The sequence below is a fragment of the Desmodus rotundus genome, chromosome 8 (assembly GCF_022682495.2).
Source record: "Desmodus rotundus isolate HL8 chromosome 8, HLdesRot8A.1, whole genome shotgun sequence".
In the NCBI taxonomy this organism is placed as follows: Eukaryota; Metazoa; Chordata; class Mammalia; order Chiroptera; family Phyllostomidae; genus Desmodus; species Desmodus rotundus.
Genome location: NC_071394.1, coordinates 27,025,512 through 27,048,431, shown reverse-complemented (window position 1 = coordinate 27,048,431; position 22,920 = coordinate 27,025,512). Strand labels below are relative to the sequence as shown.

The following is a 22,920-nucleotide window of genomic DNA, read 5'->3' as shown; positions in this document are numbered from 1 at the left end:
ACGTTCCATTGAGGATATTTTGACGGACTCAGTACAGATGAATGGTGTCTAGTAATTCTGTGCTTTTGTTCATCTTTGCTGTTCTCTGGCAGACGTGAAATTAGATGACTCTTTAGGGTCTTAGTGGTGTGAACTTGAATAGTTAAGCTTTTGTATAAGCTCTGGTTTAAAAGTTCTCTGTGTTTATTTTCATGAATGGATGCCTTTTTTTTTTCATTGTGGAATTTCCATGAATAAGCTTATATTTATTTTTAGGATTGTGGTTAAAGAGAAAAAAAACCTTGCATTGACTAGGCTGGGCAATGCTAAAAATTAACATCGTCTTACTCAATTTTAGATTCCAAGCCTACCTCAGGTTTACCTTGGGTGGATAAATAGTGCCTTCGATTTTGGAAGGCTAGTGAATGGGAGTGGTCACGTGGCTGTCCGTGTCGTCACTCATCCCCTGAGCGTTGAGCTACGCTAGATTTGAGGCAGTGGTACAGGTGATGGACACTGGTGCCCAGGGGTCTGTTTTCTAGTGTTTAAGTGTTTTTACTTGATTTTAATTTTAGTTTAAATAATGTTTAGAGCTTACAAAAGTAACACATAACTATTAATAGACAAAAATTTAAGACCCAGTACAAACTCCTCCTCCCAATGCTAACACGGAGGCAGAGCAAGACTGGCTATTTTTCAGAGCAATGAAGCTAAGGCCATTTCTAGAACACCTCCTGTGTCCAGAGACGAGGGGCACACCCACGTGTGCAGCTGAGTGTCTGCGCTGTGAAGATAGGGAGTCTGAGTGGCAGGTGACTTCGAGTTCTTTTATTTGTAGTGTTTCGTGTGTGTTTGTGGTAGAAAGAGTGTAGGCTCTGAAGAGGGTGTCCTGCGGCCCTGGTGTTGATCTAGGCACTGGGAATTCCCTTGCCTTCATGGAGCTTCAGTTCCAAAGCACTGATGTGCAAAATGAACATGTGACTATTTACCTTGCAGGCTTGCTGTGAGACTAGATGAGAAAGCCTACAGTGACGAGCTTGTGGCAGATGTTTGATCAGAGCTCCCATCTTGCCAGGTCACTGTAGACAGGACTAGACAGTAGATCTCTAAGACTACTGGGGGAAAAAGTAAAGCAGCCCTTGCTCATTCTTCCCCTGAAGCAAGTCCGCTATCCGGTATGTAAATTGCTTGCAGCATAAGAGTTAATCAGGAGAGCAAACCTGCAGTCTCCAACGTGGACTGCCTGGTGCACACCCATTGGCGCATCATGTAGAGAGTAGGCTCTTCATAGCATCTCTGCACGGAGCACTTCTTTACAGTTTCGGCTAATTCTAGTAAAATGAGGCACAGTAGTTTTCACTCACAAATGCAATCTCGATTGTATGCTTTATTTCAGAATATAGTGAAGTACAAAGTAGTGAAGTAAGTAGCTTTGAACAGTTACTTCAAACAAAACCAAGGGAAATAACCTTGAAATATATCTCTAGTGATATTGAAAATACTTCATAGACAAGTGCAAGATGAAAATTAATGACTTAAAGAAATCATTGTACGCTTCCTTGATTACATCTGGTCTAGTTTTGAAGTCCTTTGGCTGCAGGTGAATCGTAATAAATTGCGCTGAGTTTTAGAGAGCTGATTTTCAAACAGTGATGCAAGTTTATGTGGTTCTGTGCTAAGGTGCCTTATTAAATACATAGGTACAAATAAAAATTTCCCTTTCAATCCCTCAATAACAAGGATCTGTTGAAAGCCTGCGCTGTGCCTGGTGCCATAGTGGGCTCTATTAGAGTGTAGGGGAGGGGTGGGGGAGGGTATATCGGGAGGAGGGGAGTAGGATGGGTGGGGAGGGTATAGGGGGGTGAGGCACACTGCCTGCTGCCAGGGAACTCAGTCTCAGTGGGGAAAACAGTAAGTAAATGCCAAAGTGCTTTGGTACTGGTTTCAAAGAAAGGAAGTAACCACAGGTTTGATTGCTCTGCTACTCAGGGTTTGCCTCTCTGGTATATTGCCAGGTCCCCGAGATGAAACACCAAGTAAGTATGTATTTGAGTCCAGTATTATAGTATGCATTGAGTTAGTGTAAGTTAAAGAGTAATTTTCAAAACAAATGACATATGACATTTTTGTCTTCTTTAGGGCTCTGGAACTTCATCCATTCTCAGTTAAACCTCTTCTTCGACGAGCAATGGCATATGAAATTTTAGAGCAGTATCCGAAAGCTTATGTGGATTATAAAACAGTGTTGCAAATAGACTGCGGAATCCAGATAGCAAATGACAGTATTAACAGGTAACCTGATCTGAGGCAGCTACCTCTGAGGTCTAGGTCTTTTATAATGGAATTAGATTTTCTTCTTTCCCTCCTTTAAGAACAATGTCAGAGTGTATGGGTGTTCTCATTTATTTTTCATGATTGCCTCCATCCAAACCAAATGGTTCTCTCTTTCTAATTTAATTTATTTTTGTTTTTTTCTCTCTCTCTCTCTCTCTTTTTTTTGCTGATGTGGGAAAAAAATTTAATTGAATTGATTGGGGTGACATTAGTTTGCAAAGCCATGCAGGTTTCAAGTGTACAACTCATTAAACATCACCTGCACTCTGCACTGTGCGCCCATTGCCCTTTCATTTAATTTCTAAGTATCCCAACATACATTCTGAGTTGTCCTCTAATATTTGTTTCCTGTTCAGTGAGTACTCTATTCTTTTTTCTTTCTTTCTTTTTTTAAGCACAGGGTATAGCTCAAAAAGCACAATTTAACTTTAGTAATTGTAGATATCTCTGGGGTTGTGAAGGTGTTTTCAGTGATGTCATAACTCAGTACTAATTATAGGACAAGATCAATAAATGTAGAGAAACTACCATGTTGAATCTTCTGCAGGATTTGCAGATGTTCATTGGTACCACATCTATCAGTGCAAAAATATATGTTGCTTCTCCTCAGGAGAATGCATATCTTCATAAGCCTGATAGATATTTGTGTTACAAACCCTTTAATTAGATACTCATCTAGGATGAGTATCAATTTAATATAATGGTGAAATAACAAAAAAATTGGATCTAATTTATATTATGAACTATTTACCTCTTGAGTGATAATGGGAAGGTAAGAATTTCCAGACTTTATAAATTGCTTTCAGATGAAATTTGAAAGTACTGGTTGGATACAAGAACCTTAGCCCTAGTTGGATGGCTCAGTTGGTTAGAGAGTCATCCTGATACGCCAAGGTTGTAGGTTCAATCCCCAGTCACATACAAGAATCAACCAATGAATGTATAAATAAGTGGTGCAACAACAGACTGGCGTGTTCTCTCTCTCTCTCTCTCTCTCTCTCTCTCTCTCTCTCTCTCTCTCTCTCCCCCCCTCTCCCTCTCCCCCCTCCCCCTCTCTCCCTCTCCCCCCCACCCCCTCTCTCCCTTCCTCTCCCAAATCAATTTCTTTTAAAAAAGGCCTCATTAATTGAATAGTTCTTGTTAATGTATAATTATATAAGATAAGAAGGTATTGTCTAGTATTGCCATATATCTTTTTCTGTAAAATATCCAGTTTAAAAATTTCACTATTCCTTTTCATGAATCCCATATCTGTGCTTGCTTTTCCATCTAAGCAACAGCAATTTTTTAAAAAATTTAAACACCTGTGCTTATTTTGTTTCTGTCTCCCATTAATCATATTCCTCTCTTCCTCTCCAGGAATCTTATATGTTAAATTTCCCTGCATATACTTACTTACTCCCTGGCAACACATCATCTCTTTTCAGCTGCTTCTTCCTTCCTCTCTGCTGGTAATACAAGTTTGCTTGAAAATTCCTTTTTTCTAAAGCTGCTTTTTCTTTTGCAGTTGTGCGTGGTTATACATTATTTTCTAATTTTTTTATACTAAAATATAACCAACGACCATTGTTGAAATTTCAGTTAACAAAACTGTATGGAAATTATGTGTATTATATTTGTCCCTATGTAAATATAAAAATTTTTCACATTGGAAGTATTACTGAGTTAACTAACTTGAATGTATTCTACTAGTTACCAGTAAACCTTCAGTCTTGAGGAGTACCTTTTTAAAACCAGATTCATTCCAAACATATAATTCTGTTTCGTTTTTAAATATAAGTATGGTGTTTTATATGTTTAAAATGATGGGAAAGTTAAAATTGGGGATGTTAGTCTGAATTTTATAATGGCTATTAGTAAATGTCATTAATATAAGAGCCCTCATAGTAGACTCCAGTATCCTATTCTTTCTTCTCTGTGCATATGAAAACAAAATTAGTGGATAATTATGGAGATTAAAAAATACAAGAGTACCTAAATCACATGTAAATGTTCTAAGAAAAAGCAACATTCCACGTGACAGCCAGTTTTAGCCCAGACTTGTACACCTGTCTTTATGTACAGTTTGGGCATATAAATCCCCAAAGGGCTTCTGGGTATTCTCAGGAATAATGCAGTATCAAATTAGTAATTATATTAAATGTTATCTGGGACATTTCTTCTAAGCCTCCTCAATTTTATTTTTATATTTCACATTTTCAAAAATTAATATTTTATACATTAAAAAAATTTAAACTAATTTTGTTTAAACTGAACTGATTTAAATTTAAACTAATTTTCTTTAAAGAAATGTCAGTTTTTTCTTTTGCTATAAAAAGGATCTAAAATTGCATAGTTTTTTACAAAAGTCCTTTCAAAGACAATTTATGGGGACAGCAAATAGCTCAAGATTGTGTGTTTTCTACAGGGGAGTACACAAATGGGTAGCATTTGTACGCGTACATCTTAACTCTTGCTAAGACCTTCAGTAACATAAAATGCAAATTGCGTGATTAAGGGAGAAAACTCCTTTTCTTTTTAGAATAACAAGAATTTTAATGGATCTGGATGGACCACGCTGGCGGGAGAAGCTGTCACCCATACCCTCTGTGCCAGCTTCTGCACAGTTGCGAGCGTGGCGGCCTGCAGCGGAGATGCCCCCAGCCCAAGTCGGGGGTTCCTGCAGACACCACCATCCGGGCATCCCAGGTGGGGGAGGCCTGCACTCATTTCTTCTGAGCATTATTTTGAGCCATGTGTTTTTTCACAGTAAAGCAGTAGAATAAGTGCACGAATTTAGGTGTCACACCTGGGATTAAGACCCTGTTTTCCCTCTTTCCAACTACAGAGTCTTAAGAACTTGCTTCACACCTCCAGTGTCCACATGTATGTGAAAAAGGTTAATAGGAGTAATTGTCTCATGGTGGTGTCTCAGGAGTAAATGGAGATATGCATGTAAAATACTTAGCACATGCTGGCTGTGTACGATTATAGTAGCCTCTATAAAGTTTAAGTTAGCACTATATTAACAATAAGAAGCATTAAGGAGTGAATCGTTCTCTACTATACCAGTAAGACTGATGTGTTTGAAATAAATGACACCCTACAACATAAATAGCAGGTACTTCCTTCTGCCTTAATTTGTGTCACCATAGTATCTACCTCCTGGCTTTCTGCAGAGTGGTTAATAAATGTGACAGCACTCACGTTTTCTGCTTTAAAGCTAGTTGAGGGAGACCTCGTTTCTCCTGACCGTTTAGGAACTCCTTGCCTGTTCCTGGGCTGAGCTTCATCTTGCAGAAACCCTGAGATCCCTGAGCTGTGTTGTCCGAATGGCTAGTGTTAGTCCTTTATCCTCTTCATTGTCTGGAAAGAAGATGCAGGGAATGTCTGCCAAGGTTTCGTTTTGCTTTGTTTTGTTTTTATTGTGGTTCAGTTACAGTTGCCAAGGCTTTTAGATGATGTAGCAGTCCTGGGGAAGCCACGGAGGTCTCTCGTTTTCTGGAGTCCATTATTAATGGAGCCTGGTGCAAAGCATTTGCCCGATGAAGGGTGACTATTTTTAACAAAGTACACATATTGTACTAACCGTACTGTTGGTATATGATAGCAAACCATAAGTACGAGTATAATCAGCTTTTTCTGTTCATAGTGTATTATTTGTGAGAATGGATATCAAAGGCTTACAAATGTTGGAGGAAAAGCTGACTGAAAGTTTTTTAGCAAATTGAGGGGGGAAACACTGTCATTCGATTACTTTGAAACTTGAAACAAAAGGCAGAAATATTCTGTTATTTGAAATAAAAAATGAAAACTTAATATTTTATGTCATTAGAGCAGAGGGACAAATAAGATTATTTGCATTCAAGTTTATAGTATAAATCAGTACATCTCTCAAGATTTTTAGATCACAGAATTTAAAGGCGTATTTTAAATTTTAGGTTAAGGATTTTTTTTTAATATATCAAGCTATTTCATAGGATATAGTGGCTACATAGATTTAAAACTTTAAATTTTAATATTTCATGTGTGTTGGAAAACTTTGGTTGCGAGTAACAGAAAATCTGTTGACTTGAATTGTGAGGCATGGTTTTGTCTCAGGTGCCTGGAAAGGCCCGGGGGGCCCTATAGTCATGCATGGCTCCCAGGGTTCCGGCTTTGGGTGCAACAGTGGAGCCACGTCCTTTAGGCTTCACGTCCTCATGTATCAATGTACAAAGGGAGAGAAACACCATTGCTTTCGGTGGCATTAATTTAAGAATGAGGAAATATGTTTCCCCAAAGTGGTAGCTTTTTTATCCTGTTGTTCTGTTAGCTCAAATTCTGTTGGTACTTATTCTAATGGGTCATATGCCCATGGCTGAGCCATCCCTCTGGTGAAGAAATGCCTTGTCCTGGTTGGCTTAGGCCTGTGTTCCTGATCAGTAGGCTCAGCTTCCCCTGAACACAGGGCCTGACCAGGAGAAGGGAGATAGCTGTGAGGTACCCTCTGAGAGAGGAAAAGGGATCCTGAGCAGGGAGTCAGCCGTGACCACTGCAAGACAATGTGTGATGGTAATAGTTGGGACGTTGTGATTGCAGATAACAAAACCCAACTCTTAATAGTTCCTACCATGGAGAAGTCCACAGGGAGAGTAGCTGCCGGGACGGCTGGGTTTAGGACTCAGACATTCTCCGTTAGCTCTCTGCCTTGGCTTTTCTCTTGCTCTGCTGGCCCCCTTCTCAGACAGACTCTCTCTTCGTCTCATATGATGGCAACATAGCTCCTCCTTTCACCTTCATTCTATGGGAAAGAGCAAGAATTACCCTACCCGATGCTGCCACAGAAATCTACTTGTAGCTCACTGCCTCTCATAGGCCCAATCCTGACAAACTAGATTATGTTGGCAATGTGAATATAATGTGCTGATTAAAAAAACAGAGATTACCCCAAAAGGTAGAGCTGGAGGTGGGTGTTGCTTTAAACCACAGGAGCAGAAAGTGGAGGAAGTGTGATTTTCCAAAGAAATGTGGGGGTTACTGGACAAATGTCCCCTAAAGGCTTTAATGGGTTCGCTTGTTTGTTTTTCATGAAATAATTATTTAACAAAACACTAGGTTTTTGTATCTGTAGCAGAAAAAAGGCATGCCAGTATGGATAAAATGATAGAATTACTTATATTTTATTTTCAAGTGTCATAATTATATATAATCACTTTTACTTACAGCCAATTTACCTTTTTAATTGTACACAAGGTTTTGTTCCATTTAGACTGAGGTTCTGCAGGGCATGGGGTCAGGTTAATATCTGCAGCAACAGATTTCCTTACAGATGCATTTCAGATTTGATAGAGTTGCTTCCATAAATATTTCCTCTTTTTTTATCTTTTGGATTCCACAGATGAAAAAATGTTTAAAATCCTTAAAGAAGAAGGAAATCAATGTGTAAAAGACAAAAACTATAAAGATGCTCTTAGTAAATACAGTGAATGCTTAAATATTAGCAATAAGGAGTGTGCCATTTATACAAACAGGCAAGTTCTTTTTAACTCTATATACTTATGTTAATATTTTTAATTAAAAATATAATAGGCAAATTAATTGTCAAAGTTTTTCCCACGACTCTGAAGATTTATATAGCATGTTATCTAAGAGGAGGGGGCCATGGGAGTTCTGGGGAGACTGAAGGCAGCGGTGTGGTGAGCTGGAAGGTGTGGGTGTCCCATTTTGCAGACTGTGGCTCTGGCTTTAACTGCTCCCTCAACCCCGCCTGGCTGGCCGGCCTTGCTGCAACTGCGGCTGGAGCACCCTGCCCTCTGCGGTAGGAGTGGGAACAGCTGCCTGTCATAAGTGCCCTTTCTCTTGAAGTGCTAAGGGAAGGGCCCGGCATCTTTCAGTGTGCAGTAGGAATGGGCAGGTTGTTCTAGAATGCCGCTCAGGTGCCATCTTTACCACATTTTGGTAGAAGATAGTTACCTCGAATGTGATGATTTGGGGAATTTTAGGGAGTCCATAGAGTTGGGGGTGACAAGGAAAAATAAGTTATAGTTCCTGAAGAATAGGAACTCAGCATGAGTTTTTCTAGCTATTTCAGATGAATTCTTTTTAACTGAACTTCTCAGTGCTTGGTCTTTGTATGTTTTCCTCTGGTAACCTTCTTGCCGAAACTTTGTCACTAACTCCACCAGCTATTTTTCTACCCTTCTGTTCAGCCTCTATGGAACTGGGCATTAATGGCCGCTGCTCCCTGGTGACCACCCTCCCACTGGTGGCAGTGTAGAAAGCTCACCTGCCTGGCTTTCCTCTTCTCCCTCTGATGTTCTTGGGGTCCCAAAGGTGTAGACCCCTTCTTTGCTCTCTGTGCTCTCTGGCCATTTCATTCTCTCTGCAGGCCCATTTACCACCTCCAGGTATGGCCTCCAAGTCTGTGTCTGAGTTTTGGACCTGAGCTCCCCTCTTCCTTCTGCTCTCCTGTCGGGTTATCCTTCCTGACCGGTGATGCCTCCCTCTCCGAGTGTGTCAGAAGCTCGAAGTCCTCCTTCCTCAGTGGGCGCCTTTCTCTCCACCATCACCATCCCTCCCTGCTCGGGATGACCACCGTCTCTGCCTGATATCTAGAAAACCCTTCGTGCTGTGCTTGGCAGTCTTGTTCCTTCTTCTCTCCTTCTCCTAGTTGCAGCAAGAGCGATCTTCCCAAACACAGCGAACATGTCAGCCCCTCTCTAAAAACCCGTTAGGTTCAGCATACAGCTCACCTTCCTTGCTATGATTTACAGGGCCCCTGGCGATCAGGCCTGCCTGCTCTTCCAGCCTCATCCCTGCACTGCGGTCACATGACTTCTCTTCCTCCATCAGGAACATCACGTTCTCTGTCACCGCAGAACTATGCGCATACTGTGCCCTTGGCCTCCACTCTCCCCTCTCTACTTCTGAACTCTCACCCCAGTGCCTTTGCTTTGGAAAATTCTCACTTCATAGGCTGGGCTTCAACTTAAATGTCACTTGTTCCAGAAAGTCTTTTCTGGCCGTTCGTCCCCTCTCCTCAGCCCCACTGGATCTGATGAGCTTCTCAGCCATGTTCTCCAGAGCATCCTATGCAGATATTTTATTGTGCTTGCGTGTCTTAATTGTTCTGTCTGTTCCTCGAGGCCGGGGCTGTACTTTGTTTGCAGTTGTGTCCCCAGAGCCATAATTACATGTGTTGCCAGAAAATGCCATAATTGGACGTAAGTGTTGGGTTTCAGTTGAGAAACAGCTGTGGTATAGAAACATAGTTATTGACCTATTTTCTGATTTTTCTTAGTTGTCTAAATTTATAGGTGTACTGTCTTTTCCTTTCATAATACTGAGTTCCATTACGTTGTACCAGAGCTCTGTGTTACTTGAAGCTGTGCCAGTTTGAAGAGGCAAAGCAGGACTGTGATCAGGCGCTTCAGATAGATAACGGGAACGTGAAAGCGTACTATAGACGAGCTCTTGCTCATAAAGGACTCAAGGTGAGGAAATCTTCATTTTCATATGTAAAGTTCAGCTGTGACCAAATCCTGCGGTGTCCACGAACATCCATTTGGGATCATGGGGTGGGAGTGAGATTACCCGGGGACGTAATCCCAGTTCTGCACTAACCAGTCCCGAAACCTTGGAATATGCCTCAGATTTCCTCTCATTATAATGTGGAGCTAGATAATTTCTAAGACTCCTACCAGCTGAAGAATTATGATTTATTTCCTGCTTTCCTAAGGATTGCTGCTAGTTATGATAAGCTCACTTTAAGGGATAGGAATGCTTTTTACTGAATCACTCAAGGCCACCAGCAGTGCCATTGGGTTTCTCCAGCAAAGGATCAGGGTTGTGTGTGGGTGGAGGGAAGGCATCAGGGGGGAAGACGGGAAGTCATGGTGACTGGGGCTTTAAACTGGCTGGCGGTCAGTATGAGACTATAGAAGGCATTCTTCTCTAGGAAAAATCACACTTTCAAAGAAGTATTGTATAATTACACTTTGGTGTATGCTGAATGAATGGTCACATTTGTAGAAAATAATACCACAAGGAAAAATCAGAATATATGAAACAAAATGACTTTTTCTGAAATGGCATTTTTTTAAAAATCAACTTGACTAAGGTCTAATAAAATGAAATTCACACATTGTAAGTGTGCAGGCCTTGGATCTTTATTCTCTGCAAAGATTTTTTTAATTGACATATGATAGTAGTTTCAGGTGTACAACATAATGCTTTGCTATATGTATATGTTGCAAAATGATCGCCACACTATGTCTTGTTAGCATCCATCACCACACATAGTAACAAGTGTTTTTTCTTGTGATGAGGACTTTTAAGATCCACCCTCTTAGCAAGTATCAGATATATCTCATTATTAATAGATACAGTATTGCTAACTATAGTCACCGTCCACTATATTACATCCTCATGACTTACCTACTTTATAATTGGAAGTCTGTGCCTTTTGAGCACCTTCACCCATTGCCCACCCCGCCTCACCTATGGCGGCCACCGGTCTCTTCTCTGTGTCTGTGAGTCAGGTGTGTGTTTGTCTTCACCCATTGCCCACCCCGCCTCACCTATGGTGGCCACCGGTCTGTTCTGTGTCTGTGAGTCAGGTGTGTGTTTGTCTTCACCCATTGCCCACCCCGCCTCACCTATGGTGGCCACTGGTCTGTTCTGTGTCTGTGAGTCAGGTGTGTGTGTGTCTTCACCCATTGCCCACCCCGCCTCACCTATGGTGGCCACTGGTCTGTTCTGTGTCTGTGAGTCAGGTGTGTGTGTGTCTTCACCCATTGCCCACCCCACCTCACCTATGGCGGCCACCGGTCTCTTCTCTGTGTCTGTGAGTCAGGTGTGTGTTTGTTTGGTTAGATCCCACATATAAGTGAGGTCATATGATAATTGTCTTTCTCTGACTTGTTGCACTTAGCGTAATGCCCTCAAGGTCCATCCATATTGTCACAAATGGCAGGATTGCCTTCTTTTTTGTGGCTGAATAATATTCCAGTGCATATATGTACCACATTTTCTTTTCCTTTCCTTTTTTAAATATTTTATTTACTTATTTTTAGAAAGATGGGAGGGAGGGAGACAGGGAAAGAAACATCAGTGTGTAGTTGCCTCGCATATGCCCCCTACTGGGGACCTGACTTGTCACCCAGGCATGTGCCCTGACTGGGAATCTAACCAGTGACCCTTTGGTTCGTAGGCCAGCACTCAGTCCACTGAGCCACACCAGCCAGGGTATACCACATTTTCTTTATCCATTCTTCCATTGATGGACATTTAGGTTGTTTCCGTGTCTTGGCTATTGTAAATAATGCTGCAATGAACATGGCAGTGGGATATCTTTTTGAATTAGTGTTTTTGTTTTCTTTGGATATATACCCACAGGTGGGATTGCTAAGTCATAAGGTAGCTCTTTTTTTAATTTTGAGGAACCTTCATACTGCTTTCCATATTAGGTGCACCAATTTACATTCTCATCGACAGTGCACAAGGGCTCTCTTTTCTCCACATCCTTGTCAACACTTTTTTTTTGTCTTTTTGATAATAGCCATTCTAACAGGCGTGAGGCAATATCTCATGGTTTTGATTTTCATTTCCCTGATGGTTGGGCGTTGAGCACCTTTTCATATACCTGTTGCCCATCTGTATGTCTTCTTTGGAAAACGACTGTTCAGTTCCTCTGCCTATTTTTTAATCAGATTGTTATCTTGTGATTCAGTTCTTCATATATTTTGAATATTACTCACTTATCAGATATGATTTACAAATATTTTCTCCCACTCAGTAGGTTGCCTTTTCATTTAATGGTTTTCTATGCCATACAGAAACTTTTTAGTTTGATGTAGCCCCACTTTGTTTATTTTGCTTTTGTTGCCTTTGGTTCTGGTGTCAAATCCAAAGAAATCATTGCCAGGAACTTACTGCCTATGTTTTCTTTTCGTTTTATGGTTCCAAGTCTTACATTCAAGTCTTTCATCCATTTTGAATTGATTTTTATGTATGGTGTAAGATAGTGGTCCAGTTTCATTTTTTTGTATGTTGCTTTCCAGTTTTCCCAACACCATTTCTTGAAGAGACTGTCCTTTCACCAAGGAGAATTCTTACTCCTTTGTTGTAAGTTAACCCACCGTATATGTGACGGTTTATTTCTAGGCTGCATTCTTTGATATGTGCCTGTATATGTGTGCCCAGTACTGTACTGGTTTGATTGCAGTAGCTTTGTAATATAGTTTGAAATCAGGAAGTGTGATTCCTCCAGCTTTGTTCTTCTTTTTCAAGATTGCTTTGGCTATTTGGGATATTTTGTGGTTCCATACGGGTTTTAGGATTTTCATATTTCTGTGAAAAATGCCTTTGAAAGTTTAATAGGGATTACATTGGGTCTATAGATTGCTTTAGGTAGTGTGGACATTTTAACAATATATTTTTTAAAAAATCCTCACCTAGGATATGTCTATTGATTTTAGAGAGAGGAAGGTTGAGAGAGAGAGACAGAGAGACAGAGAGAGAGAGAGAGACAGAGAGACATCAGTGTGAGAGAAAAACATGGATCAACTGCCTTCCATACACGCCCTGACTGGGGATAGAATCCACAACCTAGGTATGTGCCCTGACCAGGAATTGAACCTGCAACCTTTTTTGGTGTGTACGATGATGCTCCAACCACCCCAGCCACCTGGCCAGGGCAAAATTAATTCAACTTGTATTGAGCTTAATGGATTTCGGTGCATGATGGCAGATCTGCATGACTCACAAGTTTATACTTGTTCAACTCTTCCAGCAGGTTTACTTCATTCTGGCTGCCTGACTCTTTGAACTTGTTTACGTGACTAACTGAAAGATGACGTACCTAATGAAAGACCCGAGTTTTATACTTCCGTGGAGTGAATTCTAGAAACTGTATTATAATGCAGAAAGATAATCTTAAATTTGAGCAATCCTATCCCACTAAAGTATGAGGCTGGCATCTTGTTTTTCTGGTTTGACTTCTTACAGCTGGATTTATGTACCTGTCATTTGAGATATGTGCCAAGTGAGTTTAATTGCAGGATCTGCAAAGGCTACAGCTGTTTATACTTGCATCACTCACGCCTGGGCCTGCTTCCTCAGGTGACGGACATGAGGAAGTGTCACAAGGGCCCACAGTGGCAGGTGCCCAGCCTCAAGCTGCCAGTGGAACACGCTGCTTTCTTGGATCTTCTGTTTGTTCTCTAACTGGCTTTAATTTTTTTCCTGTGTGCCATTTTGAAAAATACAGAGCATTCCTTCATATACAACTCTTCTTCACAAGAGGAGATAACTGAACATTTTACTGTTGTTGTGTTTCTTTGGGTGAGTGCCTCTTACGTCTAGGTTTCGGAAGCATAGAGGTGAATAGGACACAATTCCTCCCTTATGGGTTTTACAGCCAATTAAGGATGCTACAAGACCAAGACCTGAAAATGAGTAAGATCTAATAAAATAATTATTGTGATTAGAGTTTAAGCACATCTATTAATAGTAGATGTTATCACAAACCCTTGCAATTACACTTCATCATTTTTTTTAAGGCCTAATGAGGTCAATAGTAACTTTTAATGTCCATGTCCTTTTTCCTGCCACAGCCACACTTTTCCCTTTGTCTAATCTTTCTTCCTCCTTCCACTCTGCACAGCCGGTTCCTCTTCAGGCCTTGTGTTCTCTGGCAGCTGTATGAAAGGGAGATCCCGTCCCACTCATTGGGGTCCATCTCAACCTTTGGTTGTCCTAATTGCATTAATGACACTCCATACTCATTTATCCATTTGTTTACTTGCTTTTTATTGTTTCCTTTCATAAGATGTATGCTTCCATTCTGGCCGGGCCCACAGCTGTTCTTCCTCCCACGGTGTTCCAGTTCCTGGCACACAGATGTGGTTGTGGCCACCTGGCAGGTGAACGGACCTTGCCTGACCACTCTGTGTGATCTGCAGACTGGCCCCCTCGTCTTCCACTGCCTCCCCACTTGATGTTGTCCCTACCCAGCCTGCTGTCCTGCCCTCTTGTCTCACTTGCCTGCCTCTGTTTTAATACTTATCAAAGTGTATTTCCTGTATTCTCTAGTCTCCTTCAACCAGACAGATTGCTCTTCAATCACAGACTTTTCTGGAATAAATGGAAAAAAATCATATTGACGCTTGTGGTGTTGGACTTCCATTTGCAAGGATGTAGCTCACAAATCCCTATTTTCAGGCCTCTTACTTCAGCTCCACAGCCATATTACACTTCACCTCTGGCCTGGCTGCCTTGCTCATCTTAAAGATTATCTTTCTATGCCTCAGTTTCTTATCTTTAAAATGCGGACAACAGAAATTAGTATTTAGAGGGCTGTTGTGAGGGTAAAATAATAATACTTGCAAAGGGCAGAGAATGGGAAGAATTGGCTATTATTGCTCTCTCCACTTGCCCTGCTGCCCTGCTTCCTTGCCTTTTAGCATGGCCCCCGCCTAGAACACTTAGGGTGGAGATGCAATGCCGTTCGTTTTTTTTGTCATGGGTTCCCATTGTGCTGTTGTGACACAGTGCTATGCAGAGATTTGCTACTCATACTACTTAATGTACTACAGTTTGTAAATAGTTTGCCTTTTCTTTTTTACTAATTAGAGAAGATTTAAGGTTATGAGTTTAAACTCATTGCTCCATCGTCCTTGTTCTGGTGTGTTGCTGGGTGGAGGGGAAGGGATGTGGCGTTACAGCTAGTCCTTCCGGCTTGTCACAGAACCCTGGCTTATCTGTCCCCTGCCTCAGCCTCCAGTGTCTGCTGTTACTGGTAGGTCATGAATACTTATAGAGGTTACTCATCGTTGGAATGCTTTGCCTCCTCACAGAATTCATTTCAGTTTAATCAAAACATCGGTCTAGTCCGTAGTTCTAGAATATGGCCTGTCACAAGGGGCTGATTTTGTGGTTTATGTCTCTGCTACCGGAATCAGTGCTGTGTTTTGTCAAGCTTGGATTTCTTTTCTTTCTTCTTGACCTCTCCAAAGTATTGTCTGACTCTATGGAAGAATGTCAACTCTAGCCTGTTGAACAGTATAAAACTTTGAAGGGTCTTATGGAACAAGGTAATATGGTAACAACTAATACTGTATAGCTCTTTATAGGTTTAAGCCACTCCTATTATTTTAATTCATGTATTACTTGGTACAGCCCCATGAAAACTAGAATAGAAAAACTTCTGTTATTCTTACTTTAAAGATAAGAAAAACTGAAGCTCAGAAAGGTTAAGTGGGATCTCGTTCGAGTTTCACGGCTAGTAGGGCATTCATCATTTCATTTACGTAGCAGACAGCCAGCGCCCACCATGTGTTAGGCACTGTGAAGGTCATGGGGTCACAGAATTTAGCTAGCATCTTCTAAGTCCAGATTCTGTGTTCTGTCTTTTGTAGAGGATGTGTGCTGTGTATGGGTTACAATATTTGAGCCCAAGTGTTACCTCAAAGCCAACTGCCTATTCGTGGTACTAAGGGGAACCCACTGCTGCCCCGTGTCCTGCTCAGCTCAGTGTTCTCACTCCCACTTGGCTAACCTGTGCCCCCTCTCCTGTCATCTATGACAATTATTCTCTCTGCCTTTCTCCTTCCAGGATTATGAGAAAAGTATGAATGATCTCAATAAAGTTCTCCTACTAGACTCAAATATTGTTGAGGCAAAGATGGAACTGGAAGAGGTAACCAGATTCCTTAATGTGAAGGATAAAACAGTATCATTCAACAAAGAGAAGGAGAGAAGGAAAATTGAGATTCAAGAGGTATTTGTATTTGATTATCTTTCAAAGTACTTTTTGGCGGATCATATGATGGATTCTAAGGTCATTCCTATGAGTTCTACAAATTTTTTTTTAATTTTGTGTTTTTATTCTGATGCTTAGTGAAGAAATTTTAACCAGTTATAAAGACAAACATTTCCTTTGCCACGATAATTAGCCCTCGTATTTTCCCAGTTGGGTCCATGGATGGTACCAGGAGTCTGTCTGCACTAGGTTCTTCTCTTCTTTGCCCTGTCCCTCCCCCTCCCTAGCTTGCCTGTGTTTTGTATTGCTTCCACCCCAGATTGCTCTGGGAGATGGAGCTTTGCTTCTGGGTAAACCTGGAAAATCCTGACAGGACTGATTTTGTTTCAGTGGCCCTGCAAGCCACACCCATAGAGATTTTCCAGTTTGCTTCAGACCCTTTAGCACTCTGAAACAAGGCTGGCTTCCTCACAGATCTTGGACCACCCCGGCTTCAAACCTGCCCTTGTGGTTTCAGAAAACTCAGTGTCTTGTGCTGGAGCTTTCTGCTTCACTTCCGTGAAGCGTGTCGGTCACCAATGCTTCCGTGTTCATGAATACTAATCATCATCTCATTGATCATATTACATTTCTACTGAGAGTAAGAAGCTAAAATGTGAGAGACTAGGAAGTGTTTTCCTCTAACAAGGAAGAAAAACTGCTTCCAGAGGATTGAAAAATACAAGTTTACTTCTCTATTAAATGTAAAGAAATAAATGTAAAAGTTATAAAAAACTGTTTTCAGAGAATTGAAAAATGTAAGTTTATTTCTCTATTAAATGTAAATAAATAAGTAAATGTAAAAGTTATGATAAAGAGATAAAGTTGTTAAAGGTCTTTTATATAGCAGCTTTATTCATGGAAAACTATAAAAATAACAATTTTAATTTTCAGTGTTAAAAATATTCGAAACCTAAAAAATACCTTTTTATGAATACTAATACCGTAAAACTTCTCTTCCTAAAAAAAGTAGATGTCATGGTTTATTACAAACTATACATTTTCACTTAGAACTTGACGAAAATACAGTGTACTTGCGTTTTCCGTCCCTTCCGTTCTAGTAAATGTAGCGTGGGACGTGTGCGGTGGCTGTTGCGTGTGTCACAGTGCTGTTTTTCCCCATGAAGGTGAGTGATGGCTGTGACGAGCTGGAAGGGCCCTCCGAGGAGGTGAGCACCGGCCACCATGCTTTGGACAAGGGCGACACCACCCTCGGGCCACCGGGATACCGTGAAAAACTACCCATCACCAAGCCTAACAACGCCTATGAATTTGGCCAGGTTATAAACGCTATCAGTACCAGGAACGATGGAGAGGCCTGCGCACACCTTTTAGCCATCACTGAACCGAAAGATTTGCCAGCATTGTTGAGTAACAAACTGGAAGGGGATATATTTTTCTTCCTCATTCAGTCTCTGAAAAATGATCTTCTTGATAAAGATCCCTCACTGGTCTATCAGCATCTTTTATATCTGAGTAAAGCAGAGAGGTTTAAGGTAAGCGGCAAAGTATCTTTATTAAACGAGATTGATTTCTTTTCAGGCTTTCTATAACTTTAAAATGTTAATGTTTTACGTTAATGCAATTTTCCTCTTTCTTCCAGATGGTGTTGACACTAATTAGCAAGGGCCAAAAGGAGCACATTGAACAGCTTTTTGATGACCTCTCAGCCACCCCAGACAGACATTTCACTTTAGAAGACGTACAGGCCCTGAAAAGGCAGTATGAGCTTTAAATCCCAGTTACTGTTAGGCTTCTTCCATGCCGGGTGGGCTCTGGTAATGCTGGTGAGATGGTCCTGTAATGCAGTTGCACAGCGAAAACCTTGCTTGGAAAAGATCCCTGGGTCCGGACTATAAATATTTTACTTATTTTTATACATAGAACATGTATAGTCTACCGTCTGCTTTTTATTAGTTGTAAATATTTTCTTATGTACCAGAGCTAACATCTTTATATTTCATAAGTATATTTGGAACTTATTAAAATACATTTTAATTTATATTATACATTGTCTTTTAATAACTTGTTAAAAATTTGAGTTAAATTACATTTCTTTGGACTTTGAAGGAGTCCACTTAAGTTCGACAGAAATGTATTCCTTTAAAATGAATTTTTAAAAGTGAAAATCATTAACAGTGGTTACTACACCACCTGTATTTCCTGCTAACATAAGTAAATCCCACTTTATACTACTTGTGTGTTATAGTCTGCTAAGACAAAAGGCAGCACTTAAACCCACAATATGAAATGGTTATTAAATAAACTGTGATGATCAGTTTAGAGCTGTAAGAGGAACTTATTTTTTCTAATATGGAAGCATTGCCTAATAACTAAGAACAAAAATTGCCGAAAATTTCTACCACTTTTTACTAGACTTTTGAAAAGCCACTTCCCCTTATAAATTGCTTATATAAGTAATAACAAAACAACATACATAAAAGCAAACTAAGCCTTTATTTCTGTTTGAATTGTCACATCCATATTTTCCCAAGTATTCAGATGCCTTCTTCCCCCTTTATTTATGCCTGTTTTAAGCATGAGCATATTTATTCCCTTAATATAAAAGGGAAAGTTAAAGAACTCATCATATTGAAGCTCTTTTGTAACTGAGTTAGAGAAAAGGTATTTCTTAAAATAAAACATTTGGGTTCCTATCAGTATACCATCAAATTTATTCCCACAGTCTTTAGTCAATTCTCTTTTTCTGGAGCATTTTCTTATTCTTTAGAAATGAAGATGAAAGATGAAATGTTTATTATTTTCATTATTATCTAATTTTTTTATAATTGTAGAATATTTTGAATATCATTGTGGGTAAATGGTACCTTTGAAAGTATGCCATTTTTTTCTTTTAAACTCTTCTTTGTTCATAAGTGAAAATCAACTGTAATCGTATTTAATTCGAGCAAACAAAATAGTTTTCTCCTTCTTAATGCTATTAAATGTTTGTAAAAGTGAACGATGGACTGTGTCAGTACCTTTAGAGGAGAGATGGCAGAAAGCAGTGAGTGAGTCCCTGACTATCCTAGTTGTGTGGGACGTGACCAGAGAAGTCCATTTCTCTCCAGCATACTCAGTTCTCTCTCAGAGTACTGAGGCGGCACTTGCATCACTGAAGGGAGGGAAGAGAAGGTAAAAGAAATAGATAAGAATATCAAAGCACATTAAAGGAACCTGGTTCCTTCTGACTACTTCAGGACATCACCGGGAAATCTGCCCACAAGCCTCTGGAGTATCCCTCTCACTCTCCCCACCAGGTCTGTGGGTACCCCCGATACCCCAAATGCCAAACCCACATCCCCAGCCCCCTTCCACTGTGGTCAGATCCTTGTACATGTTCCTGAGTGCGGTAGCAATAGTAGGTCTAATCATCAGAGTGCTCTCAGAAAAATGGACCAGGATCTGTGGGCAAGAGAGAAACCACAAACTGGAGACATAGCACCGCTTTCTGGGAAAAAAAGAGGTTTCCAGCAGGCAGCCCAGCGACTTACAAGAAAAGATACGAAAGATAAAGTGTCCTGCCACAAGAGGGAGCTATGAAAGAAACAAGTCTTCCCACTCAAAACTAGGGAAACCGTGATACAGCAACAGGAACACTCACAATCAGTGTCCCATCCGAAGGCAACCAATAAAGATTTAAGGATATGCCTGGTACCTCAAATGTGACAACAGCAACACAAAAGTACAACGAACATGAAAAATCAAGAAAATGTTACCCCTGAAAGATAATTCTCCAACAACCAAGCTAAAAGCCACAGAATGCTGCAATGTAGCTGAAAAAGAATTTAGAATACAGTATTCCCCCACCCACAGTTTTGCTTTTTGCTGCTTCAAGTATAAAGTGTTAAATGGAAAGCCCCAGAAATAAACAATTGATGTTTTACATTGCGCACAGTTCTGAGTAGCGTGATGAAATCTTGTGCCCGCCCTGTCCGTCCTGCCTGGGGTGTGCATCATCCCTGCATCCACGGCAGCCACGCTGTATACTTACCAGATTGCCTTTAGCAATGTTGCAGTATTGCCGTGTTTGTGTTCAAGTTACCCTTATTTTACTTAATAATGGTCCCAAAGCCACTCATGTAACTGGATTACAGTATATTGTTGTAATTGTTTTACTTGTTAGTCTCCTACTGTGCCCAGTTCATTATAGGTAGCTTACATAAGAAGAAAAACCATTATGTTTAGGGTTTGACACCTGCAGCTTCAGTCATCTACTGGGAGTCTTAGGACATATTCCCTGCTTATAGAGGAGACTACTCAAGATAGTTCAATGACATTAAGAAGATATATGACCAAAATCATATAAAAGAACCAGACAAACTGGAGCTGAAGAAGTCAGTGAGTGAGATTAAGAACAGAACAGGGAGCATCTGTATTAGAGTAGAGCAGATGGAAGACAATAACCTAGAGGATAGGAATTTTGAAGTAATACGGTCAGAAGAAAAAATGAGAAAGTCTGCATGATCTGAGGTCTACAGAAAATCCCAAAGATGACAATAAAACTGTTGGACTAATCAACAAATTCAGTAAAGTTGTGGGATATAAAATCAATGTATCAGAATTAGTTATATTTCTATATACCAATGGTGAAACACCTGGAAAAGAAATAGAACTATCCTGCCCTGACTGGTGTGGCTCAGTGGGCTGAGTGTCATCCTGCAAACCAAAAGTTGGCTGGTTCGATTCCTGGTTGGGGCACATGCCTGGGCTGTGGGCCAGGTCCCAGCTGGGCATGTGAAGGGCAGCTGATCAATGTTTCTTGCACATCAGTGTTTCTCTCCCTCTCTTTCTCCCTCCCTTCCCCCCATCTAAAAAATAAAATCTTAAAAAAAATAGAACCATCCCATTCATAATGGCATCAAAAACAAAGTACCCAGGAATAAATTTAACAGTGAACGATCTATACAATGAAAACTACAAGACTTTGTTGAAAGAAATCAAAGACAAAACAAATGAAAAGGTATTTTGTGCATGTGGATTGGAGGTATTGTTAAAATGTCCATACTACCCAAAGCCATTTATATATTCAATGCAATCTCTATCAAAATTCCAAAGGCATTTTTCACAGAAATAGGAAAGTCCTAAAATTTGCATGAAACCACAAAAGACCCCAAATAGCCAAAGCAATCATGAGAAAGAAGAGCAAAGCTGGAGGCATCACACTCCCTGATTTCAAACTACTACAAAGCCACAGTAATCAAAACTGTATGGTATGGCAGAAAAATAGGCACATAAAATGGCAGAGAGTAGAGAACCCAGAATTAAATCACTACACATGAGGTTAATATTCAACAGGGAGCCAACAGCACCCAATGAGTAAAGAATAGTCTCTTTAAAAAATGGTGATGGGAATAAACACATGCAGAAAAATGAAATTGGACCCCCAATCTTACTCCACTCAAAAAAATTAACTCAAAATAGGTCTAAGGCTTAATTAAACATAAGGCCTGGTACTGTAAAACTTCTAGAAGAAAACAAGGAAGAAGTTCCTCAACATTGGTCTTAGCAAGGATTATTTTGGATATGACACCAAAAGCACAAACAACAAAAGCAAAAATTAGTAAGTGGGACTACGTCAAACTGTAAGGCTGCTGCACAGCAAAAGCAGCAAAATGGAAAACCCCCTAAAGAATGGGAGAAAATATTTGCAAAGCATGTACCAGATAAGGGGTTAATATCCAAAATATATAAAGAACTCACACCACTCGGTAACAGCAAATCTGATTTAAAAATGCACAAAGGAACCAGAAATTTTCCCAAAGAAGGCATCCAAATGGTCAAAAGGTACATGAAAAGATGCTCAACATCACTAATCATAACTGCAACGAGACACCACACCCATTTGAGCAACTGTCACCAAAAAGAGACAAGTGTTAGAATGAAGAAAAGGGAATGCTGTGCACTGTTGGTAGAAATGTAAGTTTGTTCAGCTATTATGGAAAACTGGAGTTTCCTCAAAAAAATTAAAAATGGAACCGCCTTTTGACCCAGAGATCCTACTGCTGGGAATATACCCTAAGAATCCTGAAACACCAATCCAAAGCCATACGTGCAGTAGTCAATATCTGGAAACAGCCCACACCCATCAGTAGATGAGCGGATAAAAAAGCCGTGGTGCATTCACACAATGGAGTATTGTATGGCCACAGTAAAGGAACTCTTAACCTGTTGCAGCAGCATGGATGGGCCTGGAGATTATTATGCTAAGTGAAATACTCCAGTCAGAGAAAAACAAATATCCTATGATCTCACTTATATGTGGACTCAAGTGAACTAAATAAACTAATGAACAATATAGAAACAGAGGCCTGGACACATGGAATAGACCAACAGCTGTCAGGAGTCGGGAGGGGACTGGATGAAGGTGAAGGGATTAGTCAAAGAACATACCATATTTTGCTGTGTATAATGCGCACCCACATTTTTGGCCCAAACTTGCAAGAAAAAAATCTTTCATTTTAATTTTTGAATTCAATTATTTATTTATGTTTTGCATATAGATATAATTGCTTTCTACAGTACACTTTCAATTAAAAAACATATAAAAGAATTAAAAACATTTATATAGACACAATTAATACTACCCATGTATAATGTGCACCCTTATTTTTTCCCCTCAAAATTTTGGGCAAAAAGTACACATTATACATGGCAATGTACAGTACATGCATAACCCATAGACACAGACAACAGTGTGGTAATGGCCAGAGGGAAGGGGTACAGGGACAGACAGGGTGGAGGTGGGCAAAGGGGATGGGAAATGGGGGCATTTGTAATAGTGTCAACAATAAAAATAAAGATAACCCCTCCTTTTAATGAGTTTATATGACTGATTTAGAAGA

At 40.2% G+C, this 22,920-nt stretch overlaps 1 protein-coding gene across 1 annotated transcript in view; it reads left to right on the top strand.

Moving 5' to 3' along the window:
• The window catches only part of SPAG1 (sperm associated antigen 1), a 48,025-nt gene extending 29,202 nt beyond the window's left edge, over window positions 1–18,823 (top strand). The window contains exons 13-19 of the mRNA XM_053930005.1: window positions 2,119–2,271; window positions 4,835–5,001; window positions 7,673–7,805; window positions 9,641–9,767; window positions 15,890–16,054; window positions 17,203–17,571; window positions 17,679–18,823. Coding sequence (XP_053785980.1) covers window positions 2,119–2,271; window positions 4,835–5,001; window positions 7,673–7,805; window positions 9,641–9,767; window positions 15,890–16,054; window positions 17,203–17,571; window positions 17,679–17,810 — 1,246 coding nt within the window. The 3' untranslated portion in view covers window positions 17,811–18,823. The remainder of the gene's footprint in view (window positions 1–2,118; window positions 2,272–4,834; window positions 5,002–7,672; window positions 7,806–9,640; window positions 9,768–15,889; window positions 16,055–17,202; window positions 17,572–17,678) is intronic.
• Window positions 18,824–22,920: the final 4,097 nt, after the last annotated feature.